Below are 22,766 nucleotides of genomic sequence, written 5' to 3' on the forward strand. Positions count from 1 at the left end.
AAAGGGGGGCGAATCTCGTGAGAAAAGCTTTGTCGCAAGTGCAGCTAGGAAACATTGGCGTCGGCGCTCTTGGCGTGTGCTCCGTATTCCGTACTCTCTCCGGCCGTCGCTCTCGGGTTCCGTCGCAGCCGTAGTCTCGTCGCTTTTGCCGCCAGTTGAGCAGTCGATTTTCGCACGGAGCACGACAGTCGAAAAAAAAAAAAAATTGAAATAGGCATTCAACAGCAAGCAGCAGCAAAGAGGGCCAGCCAGCCGAGAGAAAAATACATTTTTTACTTTTACTCAAAATCAAACAACGTACAATCGAAGGCGGTCGAACTGTTTGCCCAGCTGTGTGAGAAGCATTTAAAACGAAACAAACCTTTTGGTTCTCGAACAAAAAAAGAACGAAACCGAGCGGAGACACCTCCGAGGAGCATTTGCAACCTTTTCTAGCTGATTTATTACCCAACCGGAGGCCCGAAAGGTGAGTGCACGCAGAAGGGGTCACCAGTGCACCCTCGTCCGTATTGTTTATTCTGTGCCTGAGGTGTGTGTGTGTGTGTGTATGAGTGTGGCATGCTGCAACAGTCACCTCTACTTGGTGGGAATAATCCATCGTGCAGAGTCACCGCCCAGAGCCACCCACTCATCCGCTCGCTGTGATGTAACTTTCGGTGTGTGTGTGTCTGAGATTGCTCATACGCCGCGTGTGCTAAGGAAAACAAACCAAGAAAGAGTGCTCTCTCCATGGCGAATTTTTGCACAAATCCGTGGGATAAACAAAGCTCAGGGGTTCGCCAAACACTGCGCGCAAAAAAGCACTCCTAATTGATCGATGGCGAAATGGTCTAAAATTAGAACCCTGTCGACCGATGGGCGCCAGCCGGTGCAAAAAAAAGATCCCCGTATCCCAAATCGATCTGCAGTGCACAGGGAGAAATTGTGATCACTTGTGAAGTTTTTATTTAATTTATTTTAGATAAAGTGGGAGTCTTTAAGAATTATACAATTTTAGATTTGGTTGAAATATTGCTTTAAAATTTGCAGCATTTTTATTTCGCTTTATGAGCTGTCTAAAAGTATGCTACAATTTTTATTAAGACAAATATCAAAAAGAGCTTAGATAGCATTTCGTTTATAAAAATTGTTATTAATATTTAAACAAAGTCATACCGTTAATTTTCTTCTTATTATTATTATTTTAATTTCTGGTTTCAAACCTAAACATCTTATCTTTGCCTCTTTTTAATAATATTGCTTTATTTAAGACTTGCAAAATATGTAAATAAATGTGTCTAGAGATATTGGTTTATTATTTCATATTTATATATTTATTTATCAGATATAAATCACAATTTTTCCCTGTGCCATGACCAATATTTGGCTAAATGCCCACAAGTCGCGACGTTCACGTGCCCCCGGCGCTCTGTGAATTTTGCATTTTACAGAGCCTTAGGGCTGCACTCACATCACATCCATGCGCACTTTGTTTATAAATAAACCTTGAATAACGCCGGCATATTTTCACTGCCTGTCTTGTGGGCTCAACGTTTTTTATCTCTCTGTCTCGAGCATTAATTGAGCTCTGACTCTCTGAAAATGTGAATTGACTCTGCTGATGAGTTTAAGTTTTTTGCAATGCTTGTCGACAGCGGCGACGACGTCATTTGTTGCGCTTTTCGAGGTCTCAGTGATTCAGAGTGCATGTCGATTTGTGTGTGCAGTGGAAATTGCCTTTTGGAGAGCGCGAAAAATTTATTAGTAAATAAGCCGCCGCACCTTATAAATATTCAATAAACGGCTTACTAAATCGATTTTCTATTATTTGCAGCTAAAACAAAATGTTCGCCTTGTGGTATTTGACTTTTGCCGTCGATGAAATACGGTAAGTGTGCGGGGAAATTTGTTTGCCTCACAGTTTGACGGGCACTGATCTGCTCACAGGGCGGATGGGTAATATTTTGTAGCATACTTTTGGGCTGTTTGCGGGGGTGGCCTTTGTGTAGAGTTTATGTATGAGAAGGTTTTTGTAGGGGGTGTGATAAGAGGTCCTTTACTTAAATAATCATAATTAAACTTATAAATTTCATGGATTTAATGAAATTTAAAGTAAGAGTAAAATAATAAGAAGTGTGAGCTTTATTAATATAAAAGTTATATTCTAGGGACGTAGTCAGTGAATTAACATTTAGACAAATACATTTATTAGATCAATAGGAAAACCTTAAATGCTGCCTTCTTTAATGTTATTCATCAATTTGGTATAAAAACTTCGCTACCATAAATAATTCATATAAAATTTGGGATAACTTTTGCTAGTTATTTTTAATTGATAAACTAATACCCACTATAAAAATGGTAAAAACAATAATTTTATAAATTAATTTGGGCGTGAAAGAAGCTGATACCTATTCAGAGTTTTCAATGGACTTTTAATATAGATAAATTAAAAAATTATTAACTTTTAGGGGATCCCTGTTATATATTAATTAATAAATCTTCCCAGAATCAATACCCCTTATATTACTTCCTCTTTTGCACAACTCTTGCATTTCATAAATCTCCGAGATAAGTATTGTCGCAATTTCGCCTGCCAAAGCCATAATCTAATCGGAATTAGGCCAATCTTTCGCTCTTTTGCCGCACACGATCCCCCACAATCGATCGTTTTTTTCGGTTGGGAAGGTGCTAAATGTCACTTGTTGTGATACAATCGCCTTGGCCTTGCATTTGGCAACAATGTTAGTCAGCCAGCTCTGTCACATGATTGATTCTCCCGGCAGCAACCGGCTTTCGCGGCTCTAACTCTCATTCGTGATAAGTGCAATCAGCACAAAAACACACACAAGCACCCATTTTTCGCCAAAGCGAATTCGCAATTTTGGCAACAGAAAACGAAACAAGAGCGTCCAGTTGTTATCTGCCGGCAATTAGCGTAATAATGAAAGTGATAATTGCAAGTTTGGAGCGGCTCTCATCCGAATAGCCGGCGTTTCTGTCGGGTTTTGTTGGTAATTCTGGCTAGCGAAGCTCGTTTGTTTGCTTATCTATTTGCCGCACGAGTTTTTTCGCCAGCTCTATTGCCCATTTTGGCCTACGTGACAAGAGAAATGCGGCCTTTCAGGGAGAACAGTGTATATGTAGTTTTGGGGGAGTGGAGAAAGTTGTTACGTAAGGGTTGGATTGCGGTTACGGTGCTAAATAACGACACTTTGGGGCTATACACCCGCCCACAACAATGTTCCTATTTCAATGCCACGCCTTCTTATTGGGAGCAGAAACGCCTTCGGGGCGAGAGAAATAAATAATTGGCCTATTACGTTGCCGGTTGTGGGAAAATTACTTTTGTTTTGCTTGTATTACGACATTAGCTAGGGAGATTTTGAGGGGTATATACATATATAAGGGTTTTATCTATATTCTTATCAGAGGAATACTTTTAAAAATTCGTCAACAATGTTTTTTAAAATTACGTTAAGTAGTTTAAATTTAAACTTAAACCAGGGCTGCACCTATATTATCTGTCACTTATTTAGCAAATTTGGGTGTGGTGATACTGCTTGTCACTTTGAATTGTCCCTTTTAAACTTTTCATTCTCAGGAAGTCGCAATTAAAATTGTGTATTTCACATAAAACAGCTAGTTTGCTTAAAAAAAAAGGTTGCTAATTGGTGCATTTCAACTGTGGGCTGTGCCTAGATTTAAAGGCGGGTCAAATAATAGTTGCAAATTCGGTTTAAAGTGCAATTTCCATTGCGTTACGCTTGGTTGCTTGAACACTGGAAGTTTCTGGAAATTTATACTGCTGTTGTGGTTGCGTGTATGCAAAATGGAATTTTTATAATTTTTATAACAAGTGACGCAGTTCAGTTCTCATAATTATGTATTAAATGATTCACGTGTTTATTTCTAAGTTATCGGCTAAAGTTTGTAAAGTAATCTTGTAGGGCCTCCGCTGTGGTCTTTCCAGAAAACGGTACAAAGCTTCCCATATGTTTATTTACGAACATGCATACATACACATGCACTTTTTTTTACTTTATTTGTATTGCACTTTAGTTTATTTGCTTATCTTTGATTTGATTTTTATTTATTCTTCTGTTTCCCTTGTGTTTCCTTCTTTTGTTTTTGTAGCAAACGTTTAGCTTGGTTATTTAGTTCTAACAAGCCTGCAGCGCCAGCGCTAGACGACAAGCCAGCGAATCCCACGCCAGCGAAGGTTCCAGCACCTGCACCTGCTCCCGCCAAGGATTCTCCGCCAGCTCCCGCTCCGAAACCCGCCGCAGCAGCACCTGCTCAAAAGCCAGAGCCACCGAAGCCAGCGCCCGTTGTTACTCCAGTTCCTGCTCCTGCAGCAACTCCCGCTCCCGCTCCAGTTCCCCCAAAGCAGGAAGCTCCTGCTCCCAAGCCACAGCCAGAACCCGCACCTGCTCCCGTGGTTGCTCCCCCGAAGCCAACACCACCGCCCAAACCCAGCAGTCCCCCAAAGACAACCGACAAGATGCCGATCCCGCTGCCCAAATCCCTAACCGAAGCCAATACCAATGGCCAGGACACCAATGGAAATGTGGCCAACGAAGTCGATGAGCGCGTGTTCGGTGGCCAGCAGCCCGAGAAGGTGCTGCCGGCGGCCAAGGAGGCCAGCAATGACTTCATCAAGGGCGAGACCAATGCCTTCATCCAGTCGATCAAGGAGGCCCAGCAGCTGGGCGAGCGGTAAGAGTGCATTCCGCCTTTTATAATCCGAATTATTTCTGTAACTTTTGGGTTTTTTTTTTTTCATTTTCAATTTTTAAATTTGATATTTTTGTGCACCATTTCCGCGTCTCCACATGCTGTGGCGGGTTCAATACCCTCGGGTGACTTCTATTCGGGCGGGCGAAAATAGTTGCCATGCGGCAGCCTCTTGGCGACAACGGTGCAGCATCAGCGAATTCGTTGGATGACAACGACGGCGCTGCTGATGATGATGATGATCATCATCATGTTGGTGGCGGCCACAATTTGCTGTTATTTTTGTCTCATGTTCTGTGCTTGGGCGGACAGCTCAGCTTGGCTCGGCTCACACGGCGTCGCCTCTGTCGGATCTGCTGCTGCATGTGCAGTTTACAGTTTATTTATGAAGTCGACTTGGCCATGTGTCGGGTTCTCCACTTCCTATAATTGCGCACAATTGATTTCCCATTAATATTAATCGGGCAAAGCCTTGGTGCACGCAAGCCCAAGCCCAGCGACTCGTCCTTGCCCAGGTGCTCAAGGATAGTGCCTCCTCTAAGGGGCAGGTTGGTTTATTAGTTTTTGGCTGGCTGCCATAGTGAAATGGAAATGGAAATGATGAGCATTTGGCGGGCCATTATGAGACCTGTCCAACTCTACGCGCACGTTCGCTGACGGGACAGCAGTCGGGCGGGTCACATGATCTCCCCCCATGCAAAGTTTATTAATACATTTGGAGACGCAGCCTGTGCCAGTGCCAGTGTACATTTTTCATTGTTCATATGCAGCAAATTAGCTCTGCAGTTGCAGCCAAAATCAGCCTCCTGCTGAGGAGGAATCCCATTTTAGCCTAGCGAGCGGCGTCATGCCTCATATCTGATCCCTACTGATGGACAGAGGTCTTCATTTGGGTGTCTTGTTTGATGTGCGCTGTACATACATATGCCCGACTATATACCCGATCAGAGATACATATGTACGGATATATATTTTAAGCACTTGGCTCGCGTCTGTGCAAAAAATTGCTTTTGGCAAGCGTCGCTTTTGATGTGCTGCCAAAATATTGTTTAGCAAACAAAAGGCGAGAGCCGAAACACAGATGGAAAGTTGACAACACGGGCAGAGCTTTTAGCATATATATATTATATGTATATATATTTCGATATTTGAATCAGTTCTACCGGCATGATCTGTTGCAATCCACGGATAATTAGACACTAGCCACTACCCACTAGATACTGTTAATGCCCGAGGGCTCCTCCTCCGCCGCCGACTGGCGTTTTAATTATGACAGTAATTTCACAGCTAATTGCCCGGATAGCGGCCACTGCGAGGCATTAAGTTGGGCTCGTGCTTCGCTGCCCGCAAATTGAACTAATTAATAACACATAATTCAAATGGTTTACTCATTTTTTCGGCTTTCGTTTTTGCAGCCGACATACACACATTAGCAGCGATCGCTGGCCTCCAGGGGCCGCAATCAGTCAATGACTAAATGCTTTTATAAACACCATTTCTGCCCACCACCCTAGCGTTCTCCTCATATTGTGCTATGTTCGGGAAGGTTATGCAAGTTTTTCCGATTCGTCAGATGTGCGGATAAAGATAGAAGATTGTGTTTTGCGGCAGCTTAGCTACGACAAGCTGGGGCTTAGCTCATTCTAGGCTTGTCACATGCATCTCTCCAGGCAATAGTCACTTCTTACGGGTATATTCTTACGTTTGTTGTGGAAATTATAACTGTGAGAAGGCAAAATATTCCACATTTTCTAAAGCTACTGTAAATTGCTATGTTATTTTTCTTCTCTGGTCTTTACAAGCAAAATTAAGTCACGTAATATATGCTTAAATATTTTAAGACTTTAATAAAATATATCTTTCCCTCATAAAGTTCTTAAAATAAATGGGCTAGTTGAGTATTTTAGGGTCCTTTATCCTACAAATATCAAAACCTAAAGCTAACAATACAAATTATATCCTCGTATAATTCTCATGATCTTAACTCATATTTTATTGTTAAAAATTCTAAAAAATATCTCTCGAGCTTTAGAATTTCACCATCATTATTAGCTCTATTATCTTGAACGCTGCTGTGCGTTCTATACCCCCTAGATGCTAAGTGCTTTCTCAACTGTGTGTCAACAGTAACGAAATCGCCAGTGGCTGCTATTGTGCGAGTATCTACATATCCGCGCGCTTGTTTCGCAAGCTTTTCAAGGTCAACCCACCACAGTATATGCCATTTCGCTTTTTTCCCCCACTTGTTAGTTGGGTCCGGGACTCTATTGTTCTATGCGAAATCCTACACGGGCCGAACCAGCCCCCAAAGGCTGCTAGCTGGTTGGGTTAGTAGCCGTTGGGGTTAGTGGTTAGAAGTCGCGTTGGGATGGATGTATGGATGGCTGGCAGAGCTGCTGGGCGCATTTACGTAATCTCAGCGCCACTCGACGTCGGCAGCAATTGAAAATGAAAACGAAAACGAAAACAGGCGGGGCTGAAGTGACAGCCAGCAAAAGTAAATTGAAAATGCGAAAAAGTTTCTGTCAATGGAAAGGGATTTTGTGCGACATTTCCCTGGATTATATAAGCGTCCTGCTGCTGCTGCTGCTGCTGTCGCCTGGCATTCGTTTAATACGTATCAAAAATTAATCTGCAGCACATCTTTTTCATAAAGTATCTAATTTGATTGTTGGAATGGCGGTTTGATATGTATTTTTAATGGCCGTCCCGTGGAAAATTCGTGTGCCGTTGAAAAGCAAAAGTTCTTGTGTCTTTTTTCGAAAACAACACACGTAGATGGATAGACAGATATAGGGGTTGGGTATAGGTATCGTATATATCTTCCGATGTTTGCTGCGCGTTGCATAAATTTCGTTGGCAAGTTTTCAAATATTTTTCCGTCGGTTTTCATCTAGTAGTAACAAATGAATATGTTCGCTTCGATGATACAACATATGGGCTGCCTCCTGCTTTTGTGGTATGGGTTGCCCAAAAGATTTTGACTGTTTGTGCCTCAAAAATTCAAAATCAAGTTCAAGACTTTTGTTAGAGGTCGTGTAAGCGATTATTTTTAATGTGTTTATTTGATTAAATATGTGGGGGAGCGGCGAAAACTATGTAGGTGCGGTGGCAGAACAAAACTATGTAATAGTTTTTAGTTGGCACATCGCGATTATTTATCGCAGTTCCCCCAATTTTCCCTAAATCTTTTACATTTTAGCACAACATTTTTCATTTCATATACAGCGGTATTAGTGCCAAAATTTATGACGGCGCACAGTAGCGCCTCTCGAACAATTAGCGTTGCAAAAATCGAAAAAGTCATGTTCGCAAAAACGATTTTAACCATACTTATTCGACAGGAAATTTAACAAGGATTCAGAATCTGCAATAAAATCAATTTTAAGATTTTTTTTGTAGAAGTTATGAGCATTTAAAGTTGAACTTTGTTTCGTTTTTTGCATCATACAAAAAAAAATGTGTAAATTGGTCGACTTTCAGGTAATATTACAAAAAAACCATAAAACCAATGGTCATGGTTTTAACTTTAAATGATAGATACATTCATAAACTATTAAAGAACCTAAAAAAAACGACACTTTGGTTTGGGATTCTACAGGTAAATCGCTACCTGCCAGGTGTCCATTTTTTTCACCTTTTTCTGCCTAAAGTAGTCTATATCTTTTGACGCCAATGCCGGCCACTGACTACACTATGACTACAAGTTCCGTGGATCTTTCCTGGATCAGAATTAACTTTCATCGGCTGCGTCAAGCTGCGTCTGCGGAAATGCAACGCAAAAAACCAAAACAACTCAGGGTAAAATATACCAAAATACCGACACAATTTCATACATTTCAAGAAATATACTAACTGTAGCGCGTGGCGGTTACACTTCGAATTAAAAAAAAAATTTTTTTTTCAGTTTTTAAATTATTTTTATTTGAGCAAATACATAAAAATAAACATAAAAAATTAAATAAAAAATATTTTTTAAAAATTGTTTTCATTGAAAAAAAATTATTTGTTCACTTTGATCCCCTTTAAAAAGGCGTATTTGTGGGCGTGGTACTTTATGCAGTAAATATATACATTTTACAACAATTACCTGTCCAATGCCGTTTAAATTATTCGATTACCTTATTTGGTTCAAAAGATATGATTTTTGCAACGCTAAATGAGAAAAGGCGCTACTGTGCGGCGACGTTTTGTTTGCTTTGAATCTAGCCAAAAACAACAGAATTTTTCTTATAGAAGGTGTGTGTATATATGTATTATAGGTGATGAGCTATATTACGTACAGTCGAAATTCGAAGAATTTAACTTAAATTGATTGAATTTAGGCTTTCCTTAATCCTTGCAGGGTAGTTTAACTTTAAAACAGGATAATTCATATGTATTCAGCATCAACAGTCAGGCCGATCTAGCCTTGTCTGAAAAAAAATAAAATTTTTCATATATCGTTTTTAAATTTTTTTAAGGGGTTACATTATTAAATATGTCAGAAATTGATATTTTTTAAATTTTATTTTAATTTTTGGACGTGTTTACCTGATAAAAAGTAGCACTAAAGAGCTTTCGAAGTGAAATTAATGCCTTTTTGGCTTAGTTATGCTCGATATCCAATTCGATCTCATGATCTAATATCAAAAATAGCAAAACGGAATACAAACTTGCTTCCTGAAGTTAGTTTGTTAGGAAACAATATCTCTATGATTTCAATGGAAAACTTATACTTTGTTTAGGTTCGATGTTACACTAAAAGTAATAGCATACTTTTCTATATACACCATTTTAAGAGATTTTAAATACCGTGCGATTTCTGCATCACCCCAATAGAACAAACAACATATGTAGTATATATAAATATTTATAAAAAACACAATTTTTCTTGCATATAAAATTATAAACTTAAATGAAATTTTAGAAAATTAGAAAACCTTAATAAATATTTTTGTAAGTAAACTTATATTACGTTCAAAATTATGAAATTTATCAGTAGTTTATAATCAAATCGCATATCAAATCTCGATAGTATATTTTTCTAGATTTATTAATTTATTTTAAACAAGTTTGACTGTATTTTGCTTTTGCTGAAACACTATTCGATCTCCTCAGGCTTTATGTTTATTTAGCATTTTAGGCAAATCTTTGGAATGGCGATGCGATGAGCTGAGCTTTGCCCCTTTTAAATATTTGCGAATTCCAACTATTTGCACATTCGGACTATTTGCACTTCCCATGGAAGACGAAGGCTGGGAGAAGGCGTAACTGGTGTAATTGCGCCACTTGCCTTGATTACTTTCATCGTATTCCATATCGTCGCATATCATTCCGTTTTCCGTTACTCAGTGTCTGGCCATAATTAAGCAATGGAACCGCTCCTTGGTATGGGTGTGAGTGAGTGCCTCTCCCTCCCAAACACTCACATACACACACACATAACCGTTGGGGGGGACAATTTAATATTTTTGATTTGCGGCTGCAAGAAGTCGCTGCCTGCCTCCCGATGCCTTCTCGCTCCCACGCCCGCATGGAGCAATGCAGTTTTCTAGCTGTTTGCGGGCCGAACACTTTCCTTTTCTCAGTCGCGTCGCCATGTGTGTTGGTATTAGTTTTAGGGGGTGAGCTTTCGCTGTGTGAGTGCGCGAGAGAGCTTTATTTTTCTGCTTTTTAGTCATACGTCACGTCCTACGTCAATCGTCGGCGGCGGCGACGGCACTCACCAACACAGAGAAGCCTCCTCAGTGGGCATGCCACAGCGCCGGCTGAGCAGCCAGGAGGCAGCCAAGGCAGCTTTTCGGCTCTCTGCCGTTCGTGCTTGGATTCCGTATCTGTGTGTCCGTGTGCCCGTGTCCGTGTGTAGTTTTGAAAGTGAAAGAAGGAAGGGAGCCAGCCGCTTTGCCTCGGCCTCGGTCTCTGCCGGCGTCGGCGCTTCCCCAGCAGCAGCGACTGCACTCAGTTGGGTTAAAGAACAGAATATTCCGATCATTGTAACGTTGGACGTTGAATTCTACGGTTGCAAAGGTGAGCCGTCTCCAAAGATAAGAATTGCAAGTCTGCAAGTGAAAAAATAATATCTGCTGACAGCAAGTATCTCAAAGATACAATACAGTGAAGCGCTTAGATTTAAATCAAGAATTTATCAGTTTTGTGGCTCCTAAAACTTAAATGGCAAAAGAAAATAAACTCAAGTGAATTGCTAATTTTTATCTGCAATTTAATTGCTTTTAATTAAATACTGTGAACAGCTTCTCGATTTCGATTCGTTTTGGTGGCAACTCAATTTTCCAGATGCTAAAATACAGTGAATTATTGGCTTTTAATTGCTTTAATTTTGTGAGATTTTTGGCAATTAAAGGTAGCTTTTATTGGTAATTAAATACAGTGCATAGATGTTTATCTTAAGGTTATGCTTTTTAATAAACCTACATTTTCTGTATTTTAAATAGAATTTGTATTAAGTAAAGTACTATATAATTTTAATCTTTATTTCTCAATGTTTAAAAGTAATTAAATTGCAGTAAAATACAATGAAATACATTCAGCTTGAAGTCTTTAAATATTTTGTTTGTGGCAACTATAAATATATTATTTCCGCCCGAAAATGTAGCCAGTTATTTAATAATTTTCCCCCTAAACTGTGAGTGTGTGTCTGTGTTCAATTTTCACATCCCCGGTTGCTAAGTTGAGTCACTCGTTGTCGTTGCATTTTTGCAATGCGAGAAAACCGGTTACCGGCAAAAATAATTTATTCGGGCCGGCGGCTATAGGCAATAAAGCTCTCAGTTTATAGTTATGCAGTTTCAGATTGAGATTCTTTTTTTTTCGTTTTTGCCACAGAAACTTGTTTGGCCCTGGCTGGGCTTTGGCTGTTACGGTCTGGCAGTCTGTCTGCCGGGCTTTATTCGCTTTTTTCTTCTGTAGTTGTGCAATTTTTGCGGCCAAATGCCAATGAACGGGCGGAGGACTGTACGTACCGCTTGCCAAGTGCATTTTAGAGGGAGGGAAAAGAGCTGTGTTTGCGGGGGTGCAGTTTAAGGTCGGTCGTTCGTTGGCTCCTAGAAAGTGTGTGTGTGGCGTGTCGTGTGTGTTGTATCGATTTCGATTAGATATTGGGGCGTGTTAATGCTGTTCTAACTGAACGACAGATAAGAGGCGACGAAACGAACTTTCAGTTGGCACTTGGCTGGCTTCTGTGGTGTCTCTTGGCCGTTTTTCAATTGAACTTGCCAGAGAGGGGGGACTATACATAAAGAAAAAGTTCTCTTTCTCAGCAATAAAAGGAAATAACACTTAATTTCGCGGTCAATGCCAGGCGATATTGCGTAATCGGCTGCGATAGCGATTTTATCTACAATTTCACGAAAATAATGCTGGGCAAGCAGAAATCAGGGCAGAGCCAATACAATATTCCCCAGGCGACCATTAAAGAATTATTATATAAGTCAGTTTGAGAGCCATAGCAGCAGCAGCAGCAGCAGCAGGGCCCGTCCGATCGAAATTTTACCCGGCCAAATTTAGTTCGGGTTGATATAATGCCGGCTGCTAAAAATACAACCCCGCCAAGGCAAATAAGCAAAACAAAAGCACACGGTGAGGATGAATAGGGTGGCGTGCCATACCACCATACCATTCCTACCTGGCAGAACATATAGAACATATAATATATAGAGCATATATAGGAGCAGGAAAAATTCCAAATTCCCAACAACAGCTGACAAGTTTACGGGGGAATTGGACGGGCTTTGTGTATCATTCATACACCCAGCTTTTTGTTATATTCAGCAAACAAATCGCGCAAATTTGTTGTACAAATTGTGAGTTCCCGGCTCTCAGTTTATTTTTCTTTCCCTTTTTTCGCTCTGGCACGTTGCTGTTAATTATTCAATTGAGATCCATTAGGCATTCGCTCGCTCGAGCGAATAAAAGCGTGGAAAATGCTATACACAGTGTCGTGAAAAATCGACCGATTGACTTGTCACAACAATGCTCTCCGGGGAAAAATCCATTTCCCCTTGTTGGTCTAGATATAGTTAACAAGGTAACGCCGCTTCTATTTTCCCTGGCCAAACAAAAGCCAGCTCCGACCGACAGGTTGCATAACCAGAGCTGGGTTGGGTTCTCCTCCGGCTAGACAGGAAATGGGAATCAACCCACATCGAGTGGGGGGCGGCGGCACAGCAGCAGCAGGCAATCAATTTCGAATAACACCAATCTGGATTTTCCTCGCAATTCATTTAGCCAGTAAATAAGCAAATATTTGGATTAGCTGAAATTTCAAACAAAATGTAAACAAATCGGAGCCACTCAAAAAGTGGTAGCGGGTGGGAAAAGGGCTAGCCTAATATTATGGCGGTGACTGTAATTGAATGAATGGAAAAGCTTTTTAGCTTTTTTAGCTGAGCTTTGGGTTTTACAAGCACTGGACTTTAAGGATTAAAGCTTCCTGTTAGTTAAAGAAGCTTACTTAACTTTGAGGACAAATTTTAAATCTACTTATTGTTGTTTTTGTTTTTGAAAGCTGACAAATATGTTTTAACTTGTTTATAGTTTAACCAGAGCTTAAAAGGACTCTCAGTTTTGAAATGCTTTTAAAATATTTCTAGTTCTTATGCAATTTTTTTTTTTCAACTTTAAAGTTAATTTTCATATATGCTAAACAAATTTTAAACTTTTTTAAATTAATTAATTTTTTTAAGGAAGTTATTAATTTTTTCTTAAAATTCCTTATTTTTCACTTTACAATAATCTACATGCTCTATGTAGAATGTAATGTAAATGGTATACAAGTTCTGTAGTTCCATAACAGATGGCGCCAGTAACGAGAAGCAGACTTTATGTAATGTAGAAAATAATGTTTAAATTTGAAAAAGTTTAAGGAGAAATTAAGATTTATTTTTAATAATTAAAACTTAAATTATTTCCTTTTTTATTTCCTTAAAAATAAACCCCTTACATCAGTATTTTAAATACATTTTAAGAGCTTAAATGTAATGCACAATTCAGGCAGCGGGTTCTTAATGGGAAACTGCAAATACTTGAAATTCTTGGTGCCCACAATGATTAAGCACGCCCGCTGCTTCTCTCCTCCCCCCCCTTTTTCTCACTGACCAGATCTTTCCGATTCCCCGCTATATACATATATATATATATGCATCCTACTTATAACCCTTTGCCTCAGGCTACATATCTATAGAGCTGCAGCTTAATGAAGACCCTCGCCTGATTTTCGCTGATTGTCTTCCCAGACAGCGCAAATTTAAATCAACGACATCCGGGCAGCAGTGTTTTCCTGCAGCAACACACATATTTTACGCCACTTGGTGATGTGCAAAAAAGAAATATTTATCATCATCTTTCATATCTCTCTCTGCCTTGTCGTATATCTGCCTAAATATTCCTCTGCATGCCCCATCTAATTGAGTGTGAGCTGCTTTGACGTTTTGCCAAAAGAATTTTAATTAAATTAGGACCGCCGGAGTATTTTCTCTCTAGAGAAGCGAGAAATGCGGGTGACCAGCATCAGTCCCAACTATCCCTGAATCCCACACACCCCTTCTGCTGGCTGACTGGCAGGAATCGACCCCTATGAGGCCAGATATAATATTAATAAGAGCTTTATGTCGAATTCATGTCGCAGCCAGAATTATTATTGGCAGAACGCTGGGAATTATTATCCAGGGAGCGGCGGGTATATGCCGCCATGTCCATGACCAGATTCAATTAGTCTCGACTCGCAAAAGGGTGTGGGAAGGGAATGAGTGTCTCTCACTCATTTCGGGTTATCAGACTACCAAACTTTCCATTCCATGCCCATGTTCATGCCTTATCAAAGGCTATGACCAGTTTTGGAGTGACTGTGACTGCCCGCCGTTCCCAATTTCCCGTTGCAGTTGCTCACGTCCTCGTCTTGGCTGTCCAATTTCCCGAAATACATTTCGAATTATTTTCGTACACTTGCCAATTTCTTTGTGCAATCGACTGGCCAAAAGCGCAATTAACGAAGGCAACTATTGCAGCGATTTCTCGGGTGAACGACCAGGCCGTTGTTGGCCATAAACTTACCCATTGCACTGGCTGTCCGTTTAGCGTTGTTTCACTTTGCCAATTTCCCTCGTTTCGATTGCGATTTGATTGCGACTTGCCAGTGTGCGCCTTAAAGCTGGTTTTATGATGGCCAAGCAACCACAAGAACTGTTTGCTCACATCCCGGGCTATCTTATCACCTCTACTTCCTTTGGGACCGATCATCTCCAGAAAAGACGACAGCTCCGGCGACAGCCGGAGACGACGGTTTACGAGTTAAGGTTTAGAGCTTATCAGCCGGCATTTCTGGGCTTATCTAAGCACCTAGCTGGCTGGCTGGCTCTCCGGGCTCTCACCTGCTCTCTCTCTCTCCAGCTGGCTTCGGCTGCAGTTTGCTCTCCTGTAGTTCTCCATCTCCAGCTCCAGCACCGGCAGGTGAATGGGTTGGTGGGCTGCTTTCCGCCAGCCATTCGCGAATTGTTGCTAAGCCTTGACGGTTGCAAAAAATTAATACAGAAATAAAGAAGTCGTGCGTGTGTGATATCGTTATAAACCGGAGGCTCTAAGTGGCCCAAATCGAATTAAGCCGACTTGGTGACGCGTGTAGAGCTGCTCTGCTGATCCTGCCTTGAGGGGGAAAGCACTCACCCTCCCCTAGATCCGTCTGTCCGCATCTCATCAGGGGTTGCATAACGAAATCAGTTGCTTCAATTATGCGTCAGCCTAATGTCATTTGCTTTGAAGGCACTTAAAGGCCCGATGACTGCTTTTTCCCGGGGGGTTTTTCCCTTGCACCCCCTTCGCGGATGTACTCTGTGTGCCTGCTCCAGTTTGCCAGGTTGCCAGCCTGGCTATCGGGGCGGCACTCGAGTTAATTGATTAGTTCCAACGCCTTCCAGACAGGCCAATAAGTCAAGTCAACAAGCAACAACAATACCATTATCTAGCGAGATTCGTAGCCACTCAACAAAGCCCCAATTCGGTACAAATTGCAGTTCGCCAAGGCCCCCTATCTTGGCGGGGCATAAACAAGCCTCATCAGATTACCCAGGGATTACTCATGTGGAGTGGCAAGCCGCCGAAATGGTGTAGAATTTTCCGCAAATCAATAAACACTTGCCCGTGCCGGCGGTCAGGTGGCAATTAAAATTGGCAAATTGCCTTTCCTTATTCGCTATTCGCCTCGCAATCGATATTTATTTACAACGTAACTTCGGAGGCCGGGATTGGGATTACTCATCCGCTCTGGCCCAGTCGAGGCTGAGTAATTGAAGCTGCAAATGAAATTAGCCAAAAACAAAGCACAAAAAAAGGGCGATAGCAAATGAAAATTGGTACATAAAGTGACTTAATGTGCATTAGACATGCAATGCCGGCATGTCTGGCCAAGACGGGGAACCAGTTCCCTCATCCGACTCTCTCTTTATTTTGAGTTCGAGCTGAAGTTCTCCCACAGCCCACAATGGGTTAATTCCCGGCCTCAAGTGCCCGTGTCCTTGTCCTGGGAATCCTGCAAGCTGCCACTGATTTGCCGTTGTAATTGATTTTTTTACACACTCAAGAGGGAGAGTGAGGAGGGGGGCCAGCACCCGATGTCATTACCAGGGCACAGTTCACACTTGAAGTCGACTTGACCGTGCGCTGGAGGCTCAACAATTCCCAGCTGCCCGTGTCGCGTGCTATAAATTTTATTGATTCCAAGGGGGGTGAAGGCGGGGTGCTTGGTCTGGTTAGTGGGTTTCCAGCGGGTGATTGGTGGCGGTGGTGGGTCCAGCGCATCGTGTAAATATATCCTTCCGCATTATGTTGCTGCTCATCCGGCAACAGTTTGGGCCGGCGCCTGCGGGTAGGCAATGCGGCGGCAGAGGCAGCGACAGCGGCGGCGATTCAACCCTCCGCTGCGACCTCTGCGAATGCGAAACCCTCCCCGGGTGCGCTCTCCGGGTCGGGTCGGGTCGGGAACTGGGAACTCCGGCAGAAACTCTCCCAGCTGAGCGCTGAATTGTGGTGCGGCTTTGCCGGCGCTGAGGCCCTTGGGTGCGATGTGTGCTCTCAGTTCCTTTCGATTTGCCGATTCGGTTTGTTCGTCCTTCGCGCGCTAAAATATATCCTGCCGAGCAGCAGGGCAGGCACAGTACAGAGCACAGCAGAGCAGCTCCAGTAGTCAGCCAGCCGAGCAGCAGTCAGCAAGTCCTTTGCTCTCCCCCACATAGCATCGCGTAGTGTTTGTTTAGTGTAGTATACATTTGGGCGCGGCAGCAGCAGCGAAAAGCAAAGCAAAGTTGTGAAAACTACGAGATATATCCGATATATATACTGTTGCGTCCGCTATTTTGATACCAACGAATACAAGACCACCACTGAACGAGAACCAAACCAATTGCGGAACCAACCGACTAATCAATCACCGAGAAAATCAAAAGCAATAAGCGTTTAGCGTTAAGCGTGTCTGTGTTTTTGTGGATCATCCTCCGGAACGATCCTTGGAAGAGCTATAGCTGCATTGTGATTTCATTTTACCTGCAAAACGCGCAAGAAACCAAAAATCAAACACGAGACTGGTCTCTCATTTTGTAACCGACCGACTCTTTGTGACCAAGCCAACGCCAAATTTTTAAACGTTTTTTGACCAAAACTTTACTCTACAAATTAAAACAACTCTACTAACTCCACTAACTCTAAAATGGGTCTCTGCGCCTCCAAGGACAAGAAGGAGAAGGTGATCGAGGGCGAGGTGGCCAACGGCGGGGAGCCCAATGGCAGCGCCACGCCAGCCGCCGCCGGCGGAGGAGGAGATGGGTGTGTATCCTGGGTTTCGTTTGGGCCTAGGTCTCCTAGACGCCAGTTGTCTCTATAGCAGGAGGGGGGGCTGACGTCATGTGTGTGTGTGTGTGTGTAAGAGCACCCAAAAATAAAGTGCCATAAAAAAATTATTATTGCCCTGGTCCCTTGGTTTTGTCCAGGATTCTGTCGACTGGGCCGGGTCGCCGCCGCCGCCGCCATGTTGTTGTCCTGCGCATGTGCGGGGGAAGAGATTGAGAGTCCTTCAGCGGCGGGGAGCGGGCGTGTGTATAGTGTAGCCGTCGATTTGCGTATTCAGCGGCAGCCGGCGAAATTTTATAGTCAGCCAGAGCCACCACCGAAGTCGGAGTCAGAGCCACCACCACTGAAAAAGGGGCGTCGTTGTGGGCAGGGGTGATGTGTGTGTGATGGGAGTTGGGAGTAAGGAGTAAGGCTGTCGCGTGCCAAGTCGGGTATATGAGCACATGGCCATAACCCGAAACTAATTGCGGGCCAAACAACAGTCAGGGCACCGAGGAAACAGAAACGAAACAGAAACAGAGGCCATGCGGCCGACTTTTAGGCGCCACAAAACTGAGAACAAGCGCTAGCAATAAAAAGCTTAAACTGTCTGTCGTCGTCGTCCCCCCCCCCCATGAATGCCAAATGCCACGCCCTTTTACTAATGGTCAACCCTCTTGTTATTATTATTTGCAGCAAACAAGACACCATGGTTGATGCCGCTGTTCTCGCTAAACTGGAGGAGGGTTATGCCAAGCTGGCTGCCTCCGACTCCAAGTCGCTGTTGAAGAAGTACCTGACCAAGGAGGTCTTCGACAACCTGAAGAACAAGGTCACGCCCACCTTCAAGTCGACCTTGCTGGATGTGATCCAGTCCGGCCTGGAGAACCACGACTCCGGCGTTGGCATCTACGCCCCCGATGCTGAGTCCTACACAGTGTTCGCCGACCTGTTCGACCCCATCATTGAGGACTACCATGGTGGCTTCAAGAAGACCGACAAGCACCCGGCCTCCACCTTCGGCGATGTGGCCAGCTTCGGCAACGTTGACCCCACCAATGAGTACGTGATCTCCACTCGCGTGCGCTGCGGCCGCTCCATGCAGGGCTACCCCTTCAACCCCTGCCTGACCGAGGCCCAGTACAAGGAGATGGAAGGCAAGGTCAGCAGCACCCTGTCCGGCCTCGATGGCGAGCTGAAGGGCAAGTTCTACCCTCTGACCGGCATGGAGAAGGCCGTCCAGCAGCAGCTGATCGACGATCACTTCCTGTTCAAGGAGGGCGATCGCTTCCTGCAGGCTGCCAACGCCTGCCGCTTCTGGCCCAGCGGCCGTGGCATCTACCACAACGATGCCAAGACCTTCCTGGTCTGGTGCAACGAGGAGGACCATCTCCGCATCATCTCCATGCAACAGGGCGGTGATCTGGGCCAGATCTACAAGCGTCTGGTGACCGCCGTCAACGAGATCGAGAAGCGTGTGCCCTTCAGCCACGACGATCGTCTCGGCTTCCTGACCTTCTGCCCCACCAACCTGGGAACCACCATCCGTGCCTCCGTGCACATCAAGGTGCCCAAGCTGGCCTCCAACAAGGCTAAGCTCGAGGAGGTTGCCGCCAAGTACAACCTGCAGGTGCGCGGCACCCGCGGTGAGCACACCGAGGCCGAGGGTGGTGTCTATGACATCTCCAACAAGCGCCGCATGGGTCTCACCGAATACGATGCCGTCAAGGAGATGTACGATGGCATCACCGAGCTGATCAAGCTCGAGAAGAGCCTGTAAATTGCCCGCACACCGCCGAGCATCGTCCCCCCAGCTGGCTCTGGTGAGAGAATCTCTAGACGTTAACACCTGTCCTACCACCAGTTGGGGCATCACGCAACAATCAACAACAAATAAACAACAACAACAACAGCAGCAGCTGCAGCAGCAACACTTAGAAATCTTCGGCTCGTCCGTCTCGTCGCTTTTGGACGGTTTCGAGCTGCAAAAGTCTAGTTTGTAGCGACGTAGTAGGTGTGGAGCAGCTGCTTTGTCCCAGCCCGGCGACCTTCGGCATTTTCATATACTTTGAGAGTCGCGGGCGGGCGGTCAGCGACCCCAACTTGCAACACCAACAACACCACCACCCGCGGCGGCAGCAGCAGCAGCAACAATGGATAAACTATTGGACAAGAAAAAAACATTTGCTTAATTACAACAACCAAACAATGTAAAACATTTTGACATCTGTGTCAAGCAAAAACAAAAAAAGAAACTTTAAATACTTTTATTTTAAGTCTTAAGTTTATAAAAGAATTAAAATTATTAAAAAATAATAAAAAAAAATAAATAAAAGGCTAAGAGAGGTGTGTTGTCTATGGGGAAATAAGGAAGAAAAATTAATACCAAAAAATTAAGCTGGAACGATGAAGAAAATTATGTGTATCAGGACTTATTTATGTATTTATTATATCATATAGTTTAAAGTTTATTTAAATCCAGATCAGGGCTTGTCATATATTTTTAAAATTTAAAATTTCGATAACAGCAAGTAAGTAAGTTCTTAACTGATGTAAAGTATATCAAGCATTGTTGCTGTTATCACTTGGCCTTGCCCTCGGCTTCTATCAGAGCTCGAATCCCGTCGTGCATCTCCCTGATGGTCTCATGCTCGGTTAAGCCCAAGCGCCGCTTGTTGGAGATGTCGTGCACCCCGCCCTTTGCCTCAGAGTGCTCGCCGTGAGTGCCACGGACCTGGAGATTGTACTTGTCAGCCAACTTCTGCAACTCCTCCGGCTTTTTCGTAAGATTCGGTAGTTTTATGTGAACCGAGGCGCGAATTGAGGTGCCCAGGTTGGTGGGACAAAAGGTCAGGTTGCCAAGACGTTCATCCCTGCTGAACTTGAGCTCCTTCGCCAGTTCCTCCACACCGGAGATCATGCGATCGTACACCCGGCCCAGATCGCCGCCCTTTTCCATCGCAATGATGCGCATGTGGTCCTCCTCGTTGCACCAAACCAGGAAAGTCTTGGCCTCGTTGTGAAAGATGCCGCGGCCTTTGGGCCAGAAGCGGGAGGCGCCAGCTGCTGCCAGGAATCGGTCGCCCTCCTTGAACAGAAAGTGATCTTCGATCAGCTGCTTCTGGACTGCCGGATCCATGCCGTCCAGAGGGTAAAATTTGCCTTGGTGCTCACCGCAGAGGGACATCAGAGCACAAGAGATCATGTCCTGCAGCTTAAGGTACTCGGGCTCCGTCAGGCAGGGATTGAAGGGGAACTTCTCGATCGAGCGGCCACAGCGCACACGCGTGGACTGGATGAATTTGTTGTCGGGATCTAGGTTTTCAAAGTCCTTGCCCTCTCCAAAACATGCCTCCGGATGCTTGGCCGCCTTGCAGAAGCCCTTGTGGTAGTCCTCGATGATCGGGTCGAACAGGTCGGCAAACACCGTGTACGCCTCCGGATCCGGGGCGTAGACACCCACGCCGGAGTCGTGGTTGCACAGTCCCGAGTTGATGCAGTGCAGCAGCGTGGACTTGAAGTGGGGCGTTGTCTTTGTTTTCAGCTTCTCGAAGATCTCTTTTGTGAGGTGCTTCTTCAGCAGCGACTTGGAGTTGGAGGAAGCGAGCTTCTTGTAGCCCTCCTCCAGGTCCTTCATCACCTCCGGGTCGACATCCCCGCACTGGCTGCCATAACGGTAATTTAGAATACGCTGCGGACTGCCGCCTACAATTTTAAGTCCAAACCGGAATTTTGAGAGTATCGACATTTTCGAAAGGTTTTTTGTTTTTCAATGGCAAGCCAGTGGAGCAGCTGCTGGCTATTGACGATATGCCTAGTTAAATCTTACAGATAAACCGACATAAGACGCAAAGATTTTGTATATACTATTATTTTCTTGTTGAATAAATGTCTAAATGTCTAAAATTCATAATTAAAGCTAACTTTGGCCAGCCAAAGTTTGTATACCCTTGCAGGTAACTTTTAAAATATATCATAACTAACCCAAAAATGCATTAATTTCGATTCGGAAAGCAGTTTTGTGTTAGTTTTTATTAATTTAAAAAAACTGCATACCAAATTTAAAATTTTAAGAAATCAAAATTTTTGGCCATTTTTGCTTATTTTAATGATGTAACCCCTTATAAAATTTCGCAAAAATGGCAAAAAAAATCGATTTCTTCCGGACATGTCTAGAAAGATTCGCATGTTAATGCTGATCAAGAATATATGTATGTGGTTTATGGGGTCGGAAATGATTCCTTGACTTAGAAAAATATTATTTTCTATTATATTAAAACTTCTAGATTTTTTTTTTTTTTAATTAAAAATATCATAACTCGGCCATAAGAGCATCAATTTTAAATCAGAAAACTGTTCTGTGCAAGATTTTCTACAGTTAATAAATCTGCATACTTCATTAAAAAATTTTGAAAATTCAATTTTTTATCAAAAATTTTAATGATGTAACCCCTTATAAAATTTTGCAAAAATGGCCAAAAAATCGATTTCTTCCTGACATATCTAGAAATATTCCCCTGTTGATGCTGATCAAGAATATATATGGTTTATGGGGTCGGAAACGTCTCCTTCACTGCGTTGCAAACTTCTGATTGAAATTATAATACCCTGCAAGGGTGTAAACATATTTGATGTGGAGATCATTGTTACCGTTTTAGCTTTTTTCAAGCTAGATTTAGCATATTTTAAAATTAAATAGCTTGAAAAATACTTGAAATCCATATAGCTTAAAATCTGGCTTATTTCAAATTTCATTTTCGATTCGCCAAAACTTCTTAATGAAATTATATTGGCAATCAATGCGCTAGGAAACCTCATAATTCCTCCCGATGCTAATATTGATATTTTGAAAGATGATTTGAAAGATTGTGCAGTTAACGACTTATATATGGGGTATGCCTTTGAGAAGGAAATCAAAGACAAAAAATATTTTGATGAAAAATATAAATATAAATCAGAGAATATTGTAAAAACTTCATCAAGGCTTTAATTATTCAACTAAGGGAGATGTAAGCTTTAATTGGATTTTAATAGAATGATATGTATTAATCTGCAGCGTAATTTCAGACTTCCTAATAACATTGAAGTTCTGAAAAAATTGATATCTTTGCCGTTGGCAATATAACGCCAGATAAAATTATTATATATAATAAGATATGGACTGCGACGTCATGGCAAATGTTGCCATGACTACCAACTTCCAACGAAATACCTCGCTTTAGTTCAATCATCCGCCA

At 43.0% G+C, this 22,766-nt stretch overlaps 2 protein-coding genes across 5 annotated transcripts; one reads left to right on the plus strand and one right to left on the minus strand.

The window, feature by feature from the left end:
* Positions 1–320: 320 nt before the first annotated feature.
* On the plus strand, positions 321–19,870 carry LOC108078763 (Arginine kinase 1). 4 transcript variants are annotated; one of them, XM_017172801.3, is made up of 4 exons: positions 321–466; positions 1,814–1,867; positions 4,117–4,698; positions 18,226–19,870. In XM_017172801.3, the coding sequence occupies exons 2-4, from the start codon at positions 1,824–1,826 to the stop codon at positions 19,307–19,309; spliced, it is 1,710 nt and encodes a 569-aa protein (XP_017028290.1). In that variant the 5' UTR covers positions 321–466; positions 1,814–1,823; the 3' UTR covers positions 19,310–19,870. The 4 variants fall into 4 exon arrangements, with proteins under 4 accessions (XP_017028290.1, XP_041631295.1, XP_070142131.1 ...); XM_017172802.3 differs by lacking the exons at positions 321–466; positions 1,814–1,867; positions 4,117–4,698 and adding exons at positions 15,225–15,256; positions 16,941–17,526; XM_041775361.2 differs by lacking the exons at positions 321–466; positions 4,117–4,698.
* A 136-nt stretch (positions 19,871–20,006) lies between these two features.
* On the minus strand, positions 20,007–21,366 carry LOC108078765 (arginine kinase 1). Its single transcript, XM_017172803.3, has one exon. The coding sequence runs from the start codon at positions 21,275–21,277 to the stop codon at positions 20,111–20,113; it is 1,167 nt and encodes a 388-aa protein (XP_017028292.1). The 5' UTR covers positions 21,278–21,366; the 3' UTR covers positions 20,007–20,110.
* Between the last annotated feature and the right edge of the window lie 1,400 nt (positions 21,367–22,766).

Source organism: Drosophila kikkawai, chromosome 3L (assembly GCF_030179895.1).
Source record: "Drosophila kikkawai strain 14028-0561.14 chromosome 3L, DkikHiC1v2, whole genome shotgun sequence".
NCBI lineage: Eukaryota > Metazoa > Arthropoda > Insecta > Diptera > Drosophilidae > Drosophila > Drosophila kikkawai.